Source organism: Macrotis lagotis, chromosome 4 (assembly GCF_037893015.1).
Source record: "Macrotis lagotis isolate mMagLag1 chromosome 4, bilby.v1.9.chrom.fasta, whole genome shotgun sequence".
In the NCBI taxonomy this organism is placed as follows: domain Eukaryota; kingdom Metazoa; phylum Chordata; class Mammalia; order Peramelemorphia; family Peramelidae; genus Macrotis; species Macrotis lagotis.
This window is the reverse complement of record NC_133661.1, coordinates 163428269-163442866: the sequence shown is the minus strand read 5'-3', so window position 1 is coordinate 163442866 and position 14598 is coordinate 163428269. Positions and strand designations below refer to the sequence as shown.

General features: G+C 35.6%; 1 protein-coding gene across 7 annotated transcripts in view; it reads left to right on the top strand.

Moving 5' to 3' along the window:
* Window positions 1-14598, top strand: part of RNF111 (ring finger protein 111) — an 87238-nt gene that overhangs the window by 59388 nt on the left and 13252 nt on the right. For 5 of the 7 annotated variants that reach the window (XM_074234554.1, XM_074234556.1, XM_074234555.1 and 2 more), the window contains 4 exons: window positions 604-859; window positions 6928-7279; window positions 9660-9785; window positions 12945-13071. In XM_074234554.1, the coding sequence (XP_074090655.1) occupies window positions 604-859; window positions 6928-7279; window positions 9660-9785; window positions 12945-13071 (861 nt within the window). The remainder of the gene's footprint in view (window positions 1-603; window positions 860-6927; window positions 7280-9659; window positions 9786-12944; window positions 13072-14598) is intronic. The other 2 variants (XM_074234551.1, XM_074234553.1) reach the window with 1 other exon arrangement.

Below are 14598 nucleotides of genomic sequence, written 5' to 3'. Positions count from 1 at the left end.
GATCGACCTTACCCATCAGATTGGTGAAAAATAAAAAATTTGGTGACTTTATGAAAAAATTACTGGAAAAGACATTAAACTATCACTATTGCTGAAGTTTTGATCTTGAAAGCAATTTGGAACTATGCCCAAATTTCCTGACCAAAGATACTTATCAGCTAGTGTCCATAAACTAGATATTTAATATTTATAAATATTTAGTAACTAAATACCTACACTATTAGAAAAAGAAAACATGAAGTATTCATAGAAACATAGTTTCATGTATTTAAAGATTTGTGTGATTTGATGAAGAGTGAAAAAATTAGGATAGAGAAGGAATATACACAGTGAGTACAAGAATGTAAAGGAATGCTAAAAAGCAAGCTATAGATCCTGAAGAATAGATGATGGAAAAACATTTTCCTCTCATCAAAGAAGTAGCCCAAAAGTAGCCCAGTATAGTGGATAAAAATACTTAATTGATTACATTTCTTCAGTCTCTTGATTTGATGCATTCTTATAGATAACGTTAGAAAATTTTTAATAAAGTCACATGGAACATGTTAATGATTTGAAATTTTCTGTAAAGCTCATTTGGAAACATAGTACTATTTTATACAGCAGGCTTTACCAGTAGACCTGAGCAACAATGGTATCAGAAGTCATGGAAATGGTGGCTTTCATGGAGCATCCGCCTTTGATCCTTGCTGCCCTGTTTCTACTTCACGAGCTGCAATTTTTGGCCACCAGGCTAGTGCTGGCCCAAGTCAGCCAATTTCAATGGATGGTTATGGATCCAGTGTGGTTGCACAGCCTCAACCCCAGGCTCCTCCACAAGCCTCTCTTTCATCATGTCGACATTATATGCCACCCCCTTGTAAGTATAATTCTAGTTGGCATTTACCTAGACTCATTTTAATCATAGTAATACATTTCTTATATATTCAATAGAATTATTTATGAGCACTTTTCAGTATTTACCCACTAATTTTGGGTCCTAATTCAGATTATTTACAAAAATGCAAGAAAAATAAAATGTTAGAAGGTTTTTTCAAAAATGGGTATTTATGTATTTTTAGAGTTCAAAAAGTCTCATAATCTTTTGAGTTATACTGCAGCAATTAATCCCTCTTTATAGACGACTAAATTGACACTTAGGAAAGTCAGGTTGCTTAGTTGCTTATGGTGGTATTAAGTATCTGAGAAAGGGTTCAAACCTTTCAAACCCTCATTCTGCCTTTAATATTCTATCCAGTATGTGCTTCTATTTCTTATACATGAAAATAGATTTGAAAAATTTAAAGTTATTTTATGGATGAAAATATCACTCTTATGTTAAGGTATGTGAAAGAAGAAAAGATTTCCTGAAGAATTTTTCCTCGCTTTGAAATGAAATGTTTTTCATGTACTATAAAAGTGACATACAATTATAGTTGACTTGATCAATGTGAAGTAAACTGCCAAGATATCATACATGAACTATTTAAAAATTATTTGTTAAAGCCTCCCTAAGTTATCAGAATAGATTAAAATCTTCATTTTATAAAACTTGAGGGAATTTCCTTATTGACTATTGGTTGTTAAAAATATTCTTCATTGATGTGTTGGTTAATGTTTCTTAATTATTTTACTTGTTATGAGTAATGACTCTGGGAAAGGGGCAGAAGAGAAACTTGAGAAATTTAGGTAATTTCAAAATGTCAGATATCAATTAGTATATATTTTAAAATAAATATTTTAGCTCTCCTTATGTTTCTTTGGTCATGAGATCTCTTAAATTAGGGCATATATGTGCTCTGTCCTCTTCAATAAAGCATGGGAAGAGATAATTTTCATCTTGCTTTTTACTTTAATTTTTATCTTTAAAAGTCTGGATACTCTGGGAGTAAAAGGGAGAATAATCCTTTTTCTCCCCTAATCATCTACCAACAGGCCCAGCTTTGTGCTTTGAAGAGGGGAATAAGGATAATTAATTTGCCCCAAAGGATCATGTGACACCTCTAGCCCCTGCCTACATCTACCCTCTCCTTTCATAGTTTATATGTCTATATCATAAAATGAAAAATCTCAAAGACTTCCTTTTTTGCTCTGTGGGTCTTCCATATTCTTGATGAGGCCACATTGTCTTTAACTCCCTGCCTAACCACACTTTTTCTGGGTATTCTAGTGTCTCTTTCTTCATAGTTATTTCTGTATTCCTATATTACATCTGGAAAATATGCCATATTTATTTATTTATTTTTTTATTGTTACAATCATCTTGTTGTGAAAGTGAACATAACCCCCCCCTTTCCCTCTTGAGGGAAACCTCAAGAATAGTGAGAGAGAGAGAGGGAGAGAGAGAGAGAGAGAGAGAGATGTACTTCAAATGACTCTGTCTCTGGAATGAGTTGCCTTCTTTATCATAAGTCCACCAAAGAAATTGCTTCATTATTTTTCCCACAGTTGCTATTACTAGCTCTATTGCCCTCCACTCTATTTCCTTCCCATTCTCATTTATTCTATTCTCTCTCCTTTCAACCTTTCCCTGTTCTAATTTGTGCTGTGCCTGAGTACCCTCTCCCATGATCTTCCCTGTCTTTTATCACCTATCCCCCCTATTCCCCCTTATCCCATCCCTTTCTCATTTTCTCTAGAGTAAGATAGATTTCTATTTCCTATTAAGTGCATATGTTACTTCCTCTCTGAGCCATTTCTGATGAAAATGAATGCTCACTCATTTCCCCCCTCATTGCCTTCCCCCGTTCCACTCCATTGAAAAAGCTTTTTCTTGACTCTTATGTGAAATATTTTAGCCCCTTCTTCCTCTTCTCTCTCCCTCTTCCTCCCTGTACTTTCCTTTATCACCCATTGATTCCATCTTTTTACTATATTATACCATTATATTCAGCTCCTTCCTCTTCCGTGTCTATATATGCTTCTTACTGCTCTCATAAATGAGAAAATTCATATGAGTTATTAATATCTTCTTCCCATGCAGGAATACAAAAAATTCAACATCATTTAATTCCTCATAGTTAGTCCTTCTCATCTGCCCTCTCTATGGTTCCCCTGAGTCCTGCACTTGGAGATCAGACTTTTTGTTCAGCTCTAGTTGTTTCAGTAGGAAAGTTTGAAAGTCCATCCCTGAAAGAGGATGTTTAATTTTGCTGGGTAGTTTATTCTTAGTTTTTAACCAAGATTTTTTTGCCTCCTAGAATATCATATTCCAATCCCTACAAGCCCTTAATGTAGATGCTGCCAGATTCTGTGTAATCCCGACTATAGAGCCATCATAATTGAATTGTTTCTGGCAGCTTTTAGTATTTTTTCTTTGATTTTAGAGTTTTGGAATTAGGCTATAATATTCCAGGAAGTTTTTCTTTTAGTAGGTGATTGATGAATTCCCTCAGTTTCTATTTTACCCTCTGTTTCTAGGATCTCAGGGCAATTTTGCTATATTATTTCTTGAAAAATGAAGTCTAGGCTCTTTTCTTGTTTGTAATTTTCAGGTATCACAATAATTTTTAAATTATTTCTACTGGATCAGTTTTTGGGGTCAATTTTTCCAATGAGATATATTTCACATTTTCTTCTAATTTTTGGCTTTCTTTTTGGAAGTTTTATTTCTTCCTGATTTCTTGCAGTCATCAGTTTCATTTAGTTCCATTCTGCATTTAAAGGAGTTATTTTCTTCAGAGAGCTTTTTTTTCCTCCTTTTCCATCTGACCAATTTTGTTTTTTAAGGCATTCTTCTCCTCATTTGCCTTTTGTTTTGCTTTTTCCATTTGGCTGTAATTGTTTTTTTTTTAACATATTATTTTCTTCAGTATTTTTTTTTTTGTATTTCTTTCACCAAGCTGCTGATTTGGTTTTTGTGATTTATCTACATTGCTCTCATTCCTCCTCCCAATTTTTCCTCTACCTCTCTTAATTGCTTTTCAAAGTCTTTTTTGAGCTCACCCATAGTCTGAGCCCATTTTCTATTTCTCTTGGAGGCTTTGGATACAGAAGCTTCAATTTTGTTGTCTTCTGAATTTTCTGTGGGACCAAAGTAATTTCCTATGGTCAGATTCATCTTTTTCTTTTGTTTGTTCATTTCCTCAGCCTATGACTGATTCACTGCACTTCTAAGGCTTTGGTCAGGCAGGGTTAGGTATTCCCCATTGGGACCCTAATCACTCCAAAGTCTTATGAGAGGCTCTGACTGCTCTCTTTCCTGTGCTTTGGAAGACCACAGGTCTTCCATTCTGCCCTGGAGACGTGTGGAGGGTTCCTGCTCAGCTATGGTATTATGGAAGCCCAAACTGCAACCTGCATCTGAGTGTGGGTAAACAGCAGAGTTCTGTTCCAGGGAGAGCAGAGATTTCTGTAGGTTCCACCCCAGCCCCCTTACCATCTGTGGGATGTGCTCTGGAGGTGTAGGCTGGCTAAACCAAATAATTTATAAGAGATTTAAAATGTGAAATAATGAGAAAAGGTAGGAATAAAGATTAAATATTATAAGAAAAGGTTGAAATGATTAATGCTAAAATGATTCTTATTTAATCAGTTTTTCAGCATCTCTTCTCATTGTAAAACTGTATAATTCTGTCTTTTGTATCCTTTAGTCTAGTGTTGAACTCAACTCCTTACCATCCCAAGAATACATCCTAGCTTTCCTTCTTCTTCCTTTGCTTATCTTTACCTTTTCTTCCTTCCTTCCTTCCTTCCTTCCTTCCTTCCTTCCTTCCTTCCTTCCTTCCTTCCGGCAAGGCAATGGGATTAAGTGACTTGCCTAAGGTCACACAGCTAGGTATTTAAGTGTCTGAGACTGGATTTGAACTCAGGTCCATCTGACTCCAGGGCCAGTGCTCTATCCACTGTGCCACCTCCTGCCCCCTTTGTTATTTCTTAACTTTACCAGTATTTCTCTCCATCTTTAAAATTCCTGAAAGCCCTTCAAGACTGATTTAACTCACTCTTGAATCCTTTCTTAACCTTCCTCTTGTTCTCTGCTTTTATTGTCTATACCATACAATTTGACTTATTTACTGTTGTGTTCTATGTTCATCTTGTATATCCAACTATATCATAAGCTAATTAGGCATTTGGACCTTGCCTTATGCTTTTTAAAACCCTGTTAACTCTTTAGACACACACACACACACACACACACACAAACACACATACATACAAACACTTCTACCGTGATTATGAATCTCTTGATAGCTAGTGAATAGAACACTAACTTTGGAATCAGTTTAACTTAAGTTCAAATCTGGCCTCAGACTCTTTTTAGGTTTTTGCAAGGCAATGGGGTTAAGTGGCTTGCCCAAGGCCACACAGCTAGGTAATTATTAAGTGTCTGAGACCGGATTTGAACCCAGGTACTCCTGACTCCAGGGCTGGTGCTTTATTCACTATGCCACCTAGCTGCCTCTTGGCCTCAGACTCTTAACTGGCTTTCTGTCCCTGGGAAAATCACCTAACTGCTTTCTGACTTTTTTCTCAGCTATAGAATGATAAGAATAGTACAGAATAGCAAATTTTTTTTTGAGAGTCAAATGAGATCATATTGGTTGATCTAATAAGTCAATGTCTTGCATGAAATACATACATAATAATTCCTTGTTTTCTTTCCATTTAGCACATTGAACCTAGTCATACTATTTATGACTTACGGTTAAAGGAACTAGGACTTAAGACATGGAGTTTTGATCTGGTCCTCTCATTTTTAATCCCTGTTCCTTTCTGTATCCCATTTGGCATTTCAGGTATAACTGGGATGCCGTCCAACTCACTTTCTTGTGGAACTTATGGAATCAGAGGATAAAAGATAATATTAATAGCACTAGAAGCAGAAGTAGAATGTTTTACTTTTTTAAAGAATTATTTAGATATTTAGATACAAATTGTAATTCATTCACTTGCATGGGTAAAATGTTGAAAACACGAGAGAATCAACTCATTTAGTTTACAGTATCACAGGAAACAAAGTGACTTCAAGGTCTCTAGTGGTAAATTTTTAATATCCTAGGAAATCCAGAAGGCATGACTGTCAAAATCATAAATTATAGTCATCATAAAGTTACCTGACATCACTGTCCTCATTCGTATAGATTTATTCCTCTAGTTGGTCAAAAATAATCTAGAAATTGTGAGTTTCTTTGAGATGCATGTTTTCTTTTGAGACTGTTGTAAAAGAAATGAATTTGACCACTAATCAACTTCAGTACCATGAAAATGCATGACAGGATACTTAATATCATTTTTTTAAAAGCAGTGCTACCATGCCTAACCATTTCATTAGCCAGATATGACTTTGAATCAGAGTTTACTAAAGCAAACCCACCTCTAAAAGGCACTATATACCCTGAAGATTTTCAGAAGAATATAACTTAATCAAAATTGCAGAAAAGAAATTTTAGTGTTTTTTTTTTTAATTAAAGGTAAGCTTCATTTGAGTAATGGCAGTTTCATGTGTCTGTTATCTTCAAAGGGGGCAAAAAAGTTATGGTATATAGAAACTTTAGATCATTGGTAGAATGATTTCATTACTGTCTAACAAACAGTCTACTTATAGAGGCTCAATTTAAGAATTGGAAGAGACTTTAATAATTATATAATTTAACTCCCCTATTTTCTAGATAAGAGAACCTAATTCCTAGTGATTTGACTTCTTCAATGACAAACAGCAAGATAATGATAGAGATGGGCAAGTAACTCATGACAATGCTATCCAACTTAGAGAAAGGTGTAGTTAAAATATATTGTAAGCACTCTTCCCTTTTTTATCCCATCTCATTTAAGTAAACTTCTTAGACATGAATAGAATTGTTGACTTGCCCATGGTTACACAGCTCTTCAGAAGCAGGACTTGAACTTCAGTTTTCCTGACGTTGTAGTGCTACTTTAATTGCTATGCTAGTTTTATTGATGACAAATTCTAAAGAATGCATTGTGCCTTTAAATTGTATTTTTCAGATCCTTCTTTAACTAGACCACTTCATCATCAAGCTTCTGCATGCCCCCACTCTCATGGAAACCCTCCTTCTCAGACTCAACCCCCAACCCAAGTGGATTATGTTATTCCTCATCCTGTACATCCCTTCCATACGCAGATGACTTCACATGCTGCATCTCATCCTGTGCCTCCTCCACCCCCAACTCACCATTTAAGCAGTACAGCTGCTCCAATTCCTCAGCATCTCCCCCCTACACACCAGCCAATTTCACATCATATCCCTGCTACAGCACCTTCAGCACAGAGACTACATCCTCATGAAGTGATCCAGAGGATGGAGGTCCAAAGGAGAAGAATGATGCAACATCCAACGTAAGTTCAAAACTTGGTGTGAGACAATCATATTCACCTTTTTCCTCCTTGTCCCTTAAGTCTTCAAAATCATAAAAATTTTAAGAAGCAATATAATAATTAGAATGTGACTCAGTTCTTTTCTCACCCATCTCCATATTGATGTTTTATATGAAAAATACCTGTCACAAAAATAATTTCATCTAAGGAACTTGTTGAAAGCAAATAATTTCCAAGTTACATTTCAAGGGTAGAATATGAATTAATTGAAGAGGGGGATAGAGGAAAAGAAAAGCAAAATAAAAAAAATAAGGGTGCTCACTTTCTAATAGAAACAGACAGCACCTGTAGGAGAAGGGTTGATTAAAACGCATGAGATCCATTCTGAGGGTCAGGTAGGAATGCAGTGGCTAGCCTGGCATTTGGGAGTTCTCAGTGAAAGAACTGAGATCTGAGTGTCAAGTAATTTACCTCAGCAGGAATAAAGAGGAGATATGACTGATCAAAAACATAATGTATATAGTTTCCTTACAACATATGCCCAGTATTGTTCTTAAATTCAGAATGGCTTAGTGTAAAGTAGACTTTCAATAAAAGATTTTTAGCATAGCATAACTTCTGAGTAAGAAAGTGCAGTTAAAATAGTTGGATTTTCACAAAGTTGAAATAAACAGGTTTTATTTAATTGTTACTGGTTAGAAATTAAAATTGAGTCAATTGACAATGAAGATTATACTCTTCTTGGATATTCAGGAAAGAAGTCATTTTGTCATTTGTTGTTTTAACACTTCTGAAAATCTTTTCACAAAATTGCCAAATTAATAAATTTTGGTACCACCTCCATCTAAAAAAACCTGTAATTTTTAAAATCTTAAAAGTGATCATAGAGATTCAGCTATATGGATGATTTCTATTTTAAAACTGGGAACAAGCTTAAAGAAAAGTCATTACGAGTGCAATAGTATCCTTTAATTTTTTTCTGCTTTATATAGGATGCTTGGATATTTGTATCCATTGATGAATTATACCTATAGGAAAATCATAAGATCATATGTCTAGATTCCAGAGGTTATTTTAAGCTTTCTTTTATGTATTATGAAGCTGAGGTTGACGGAAGGTGGTAGGTTGTTTGCACAGGGTCACCTAGGTTTTAGCACTGGATTCTCTGCTCTTTCCATTGAACTATACCATCTTCTGAGATGTTAATGTTTCCTTGGTGTAGTAAGGCATATAAAAAGGAAATGTGAATGGAAAAGTTGAATGGCAAATTATAAAAAATTATGAATATAATTTTTCATTTTAAATTTGATGCTTTTTGTTTTTATTCTTCATTTTCCCCCCTCAACTTCCCCCATCTTGAATGTTATGTTTTATTTCTTAAATCTGTCTCCCCACATACTTGCTTGTTTGTGTCATTTTTGTTTCTAGATTTAACCTTCTCACTTTCTTTTCCTTCAGCTTCTTTTCTTTCAATATATATTCACTTTGCAGCACTGATAGAGTTGTAAAACTGATCCAACAATTCTGGAGAGCAATTTGAAACCTGGTCCAGTGGGCTATAAAACCCTTTGATTCAGCAATACCACTACTAGGTTTCTATCCCAAAGAAATTCTAAAAAAGGGGAATGGATCTCTTTGTTATGTTATTTTGTTATTTTATTTTTTCAATTAAATGTAAAAATACTTTTCAACATTCATTTTTTTTGTCAACTTTTTAGTTACATTATTTTCTGCCTTCCCTTCCCATGTCAGTAATTTGATATAGGTTATATATTTCCAGTCATATTTAGTATATTTCCATGTTAGTCCTGTGTGAAAGGAGTGGAACTAAATTAGGGAAGCAAAAACCATGAGAAAAAGAAAAAGCAAGTTTTAAAAAGTGAAAATAGTATGCTTTGGTCTGCATTCAGACTCCGTAGTTGTTTTGGAGTTGATGGCATTTTCTATCACAAGTCTTTTAGAATTGTCCTTGGTCACTGAACTGCTGAGGAGAGCTAAGTTCATCATAATTGATCATAACCCATTGTTGCTGTTAAGGTGTGCAATATTCTTCTGGACTCCGTATCCTTTCATGATATTTGCCTGCTCATGATTTCTTTTAGAATTAAATAGTGTTCCATCACAATCATATATCGTAATTTGTTCAGACATTTTCCAATTGATGGGCATTCTTTCAATTTCCAATTATTTGCCACTACAATAAGAGCTGCTTTAAATATTTTTGTAGATGTGAGTCATGTTCTGAAGGGACATATGTAATATGTCCAAGGCCAAAAAAAGGAAGCTAAAAGACAAAGATGATTGAAGATGAATATAGCCTCATACTTGTTTTTCTTTGGTAAGAAAAATTCAGTAAGTATTGAATTATTTCTAATTGTCTTTATTTGTTCTTTGTTTTTAGGAGGGCACATGAGCGCCCTCCACCCCATCCTCATCGGATGCACCCAAATTATGGTCATGGGCATCACATCCATGTACCTCAAACAATGTCTTCCCATCCTCGACAAGCTCCAGAAAGGTCTGCTTGGTAAGCTGTTCGTTTGTCTTTTATGAAGATCGTCATCTCATGACAAACTTGTGATTTCCTCCCCCCCAACCCCCACCCAGTTCATATTGCTATGCCTCAAATTATCTTGTTAAAATTGTCTTCTCCAGGCAAATATTAGCTTATTTCCAATGAAATTCCTCTTCAGTTCCCTAAGATGACATTAAAGTTCCTAATCAAAAGGGTTTTTTTTTCCTTAAGTATTGGGAAACTATTCAGAATTTAAAACTTGATTGAATAAGTGCATACTAGATTGAATAAAGGCATACCATTCAGGCATATTTGCACAGCTCCTGATTTATAATTCATGATTCCCAATAAGTTGTCATATTGTATATTCAAGTAGTATCATTAGCCACGAGCCTTTGAGAATTGAATTTTTTGGAGTTAGTTGTGAGTATCAGATGTGAAAAAAACAGGTAAAGCAATTTGCTATCAAAAAAAACAAGGTATTTGCTCTGGCAGAGCTTCTCTTGTGTTTGCCCTTCTCTTGTGAATTGCACTCTGAATTAAAGGATTTGCCATAGGAAAATTGTATATTATTAGAGAGATCCTATGATATAGTAGAAAGAGGAATGTTCCTGTAGCCCAAGTGACCAGGGTTCAGATTCTTTTTTTTTTTAATTTATTTTTTATTCTCATTTTGTAAAAATGGTTTTTTTTACGTTAATAAAATATTCTTGTTTACAAGTAAACAAAATGCCCCTCCCCCATGAATATAGATAGACTTGCTTGGGCGAAAAAAGTAAAGGGGAGAGAAAAAAAATTAAAATTAAATAGTAATAATTATAGGTATGGCCAGGTGGTGCAATGGACGAAGCACCAGCCCTGGAGCCACAAGCACCCAAGTCCATATCCAGCCTCGTAAACCCAATAATCACCCAGCCATGTGACATGCAAGCCACCCGATCCCCACTGCCCTGCAAAAACCAAAATGAAGAAAAAAAAAGACCCAAAATAAAATAAAATAGTATTAATAGTAGGGGTGGCTGGGTGGCAGATAGAACATTGGCCCTTGAGCCAGGAGCAGCTGGGTCCAAATCCGGCCCCAGACACTCAAAGATCACCCTGCTATGTGGCCCCAGGCAGGCCACCCAGTCTCCCTCCTGGTCTGTGAATGACCATAAGCACCCCCCTCTGCCACGGGGCCGAGGTGGGGGGGGGTCTAGACTGGGATCAGGATCTGAATGTGGTCAGAGCCCCAGAGTCCTGCTCCAGGGGCAGCGGACTGAGCTCCGCAGTCTCTCTTCACTCCCCTCCCGCAGCTCAAAGGGCTCATGCCCTTGGGGCTCCTGCTTACGGGCTCAGCCTGCTTCTGTTTCCTGGATCTGGAATGCAGTGGCCAAGCTTGCTGTGTGTCCTGAGGGCTGGGCTCCATGTGCTCGCTCTGGCAGAGGTCCCCCGCTGTTCCCCCACTTTGTGCCCAGTGCTCCTCAGGGTGCAGCTCAGGAGACTCCTCCGCTGCTGTGAGCCACGGCTCCCAGCACTCTGGGGCTGCCTCCGGGAGGCTGAAGTTCTTTCGCTACCCCTCTGGCAGGCTCTCCGATCCCGGGGAGCAGAGCCTTTCTGCTCTTTTTCCAGGTTACCTTGAGTAGGAGAACTGCCTCACTGGGTCCCTTTGTGGGTTCTGTCTCTTGAAAGTTTAGTTAGAGTCCTTAGTTTATGAGTTTTTATCAGAGAGCTCCTAATACTTGATCCCTTCATGTCGCCATCTTGGCTCTGCCCTCCTTCAAGGTTCAGATTCTAATTGTGACTGTTAATATGTGATTGTTGGCAGGGTAGTACCTGTCTCAGACTGTTTTCTCTTCCCTAAAATGGGACTAATATAGAACTTACCTTACAGCATTGTGAGCATCAAATATGATCACTTATAATGCTCTTTGTAGATCTTAAAGTGCTATATATGAAGAAAGACTCACTATTATTATTTTACAACAAATGGAAATTCCATAAGTATTTATCAAATGCGTATTGTATACAAGGTCCAAAAAGATAAAATCCAGTTTTAAACTAGGATTTTATTTTTAATAATCTTATCAGTCCTTGAATATATACAGCCTGTCATAAAAATCTTCTGCTCATCTTACTCTAAACAATTTTGTCAAGTACAAAAATCTGCAAAATATGTTTCTAAGGCCTGTCCTAGACAGCAGTTAGGTTGTTAAATTTTGTGTGCTACAACTTGAATGAGGTACAAACTCAGGAGATGTACAGTGAATTGTGGAGAGGAAGGAAGGCCACAGTTTCAGGGTCTAGAATAAGGAATTTGTAGAGACATAGCATCATTTGATTTCTTTCAGCTATTTTTTATTAAAAAGTCCAAAATTTCATAAAAGAAAATTTTGATCTAGAACAAAAGATTTGCAGAGTAATACAAACACTGGCGAACTTGTTTTATTTAAACAAAGTAATACTATCTCTGTATATTGCTATAGAACTGGATAACCTTTTGGACCTGGGACCTGGGAGAAAGCACAGGCATCATCTGGTTCCAACTTTATAAAGAAAACCCCCCAAAAGTTAAAAAGCTTAGCTCAAGTTAAAGAAACTAACAGTCCACTGAATTCAAATACAAAAGAATAATTTTGAGGTCCCAATGATTTCACTAAAATGAATATCACATACTTTTGATTGTATTTTTAAAGACATAATCTTAGGGTTCTTTTCTTTTACATACTTTAACCATTTTAGTACTGGTCATTAGAGAAACAATGTCACTTAATGGGTAGAGTATTTATAGTCTGAAATACCTGGGTTTAGATATTACTTGTGACATATATTATCAACTTGGCTACAGACAAATTAATGTTTCACTCTCTCAGTGCCACTGACATCACTGTAAGATGAAGTTACAAAAGAAATGTTCATATATATTGGTGGATTCTCAATAATGAAAGTTACCTGAACAGATGTAGTCATTGGATTACATCTAAAATAAAATATAAGCGAATGTTTTTGTTTTGAGGTAAATTTCATCTTCTGAACTATTTGAATTTTCAACCGAATTTTCACTTTCAACTAAATATGTTGTTAAACAAGAAATAATTTTGGAAAGGTACAGCAAAATATTCTTCCTTTTGATTGGATAATAGAGAAGAAAGAGACCTAAAGTTTAAAAATTTTGTCTTTTGATTTTGGCAGGGAATTGGGAATAGAAGCTGGAGTGACTGCAGGGACATATCCTCCTGGTGCATTGCATCCTCACTTAGCTCATTACCATGCTCCTCCTCGACTTCATCATTTACAGTTAGGAGCTCTTCCATTAATGGTAAGATGACTACTTGTCAACTATTTGTTATTAGAATAACCTGAAAATATTCTCCTTTTTATTTTAATTCTTTGAAAGGCCATGCATCGAATATTGAAATTTGTTTGCATAGAATTATAAAAGTTGCTTTTTGCTTAGTGAAAGATAGTAAATTAGTTACAATTTATTCTTTTAATTTCCATCTTATAAAATTTGTTGGTTTGGGATATAAGATGAATTTATGTCTTGTCCTTCTTATGTGAAATTGTTACTACTTCTGACCCACTATTAAGATTGCTTCTTGAGAGAAAGTATGATTTTTCACCTTTGAATCTCCCATGCTCAGTTTAAGCACATAGTAGTATCTTTTTTTTCTTTCTTTCCTTAACTTTTTTTTGGGGGGGGGCAATCAGAGTGATTTACCCAGGGTCACATAGCTTATAAGTGTCTGAGGACAAATTTGCATTTGCATCTGATTCCAAGGCAAGTTCTTTATCCACTGTGCCACTTAGTTGCCCCAAAGGTAGTGTCTTAATAAAACTACTGTTGCCTAATGTGAAATATTTGCAATGTTCTGACTTTTTCATTTAATTCCTTTTAAGGACTGAAATTATTGTATAGTGACATTTGACCTCTACATCTAAGCTAAACTAGTTTGAATGCTTACCAGTCTTTGTGAGCTTAATATAGCACTGTATTGCAATTGATTAGCAACTAAACCCATTTAAGTATGAAATATCATTTTCATTTTGAATTTTCTTCGCTTGATTTTTATTAGCAAAAATGGACCCATTTATGAACTGGGAAAAATAAGATAGTGATTCATAGGAGTGTTTCTACAGCAATGAGTTCATGAATGCCTGTTTTAAAAATTTCAATACTTTACTGAGTTATTTCCTCTGTACTAAAAATAAAATTCTCCTTCCTTCCCCTGTCCCTCCCTCCCCCAAAGGATTAAAAAACTGACTTAGCTACCTTATCCGTTAGAACCTGTAATTCTGTATTATATTTCCCTCTTCTGTTGAATGGAAGAGTATCAGGTTTAATTTTTATTTTAAATTCATTAACTATTGGAAATATATGTAGGCTTTTTAGTTAATACACATTTACATGATTGGTACATTTTAATTTTGTACTTGTACTCTTTTGGCACTAGTGATTTCAAGATTGCTTTTTTACAAAATTTATTTAATATAAAGTATGGCAATACTTTTTCATTGTACATGTGTTATATAATGAAATGCATAATAAAAAGTTTGTAAATCTAATTAGTATATATATAGTAAAGTTTTTTAAAGAAATTGTAGGATTTTACAAAAAAGAATGTTCATTGGCAATCTTCTAATCTAAATCCCTCCTTTTAAAAGTGGATAAATTGGGGGCGGCTAGGTGGTGCAGTGGATAAAGCACCAGCCCTGGAGTCAGGAGTACCTGGGTTCAAATCTGGTCTCAGACACTTAATAATTACCTAGCTGTGTGGCCTTGGGCAAGCCACTTAACCCCATTTGCCTTGCAAAAACCTTAAAAAAAAGTGAATAAATTACAGCT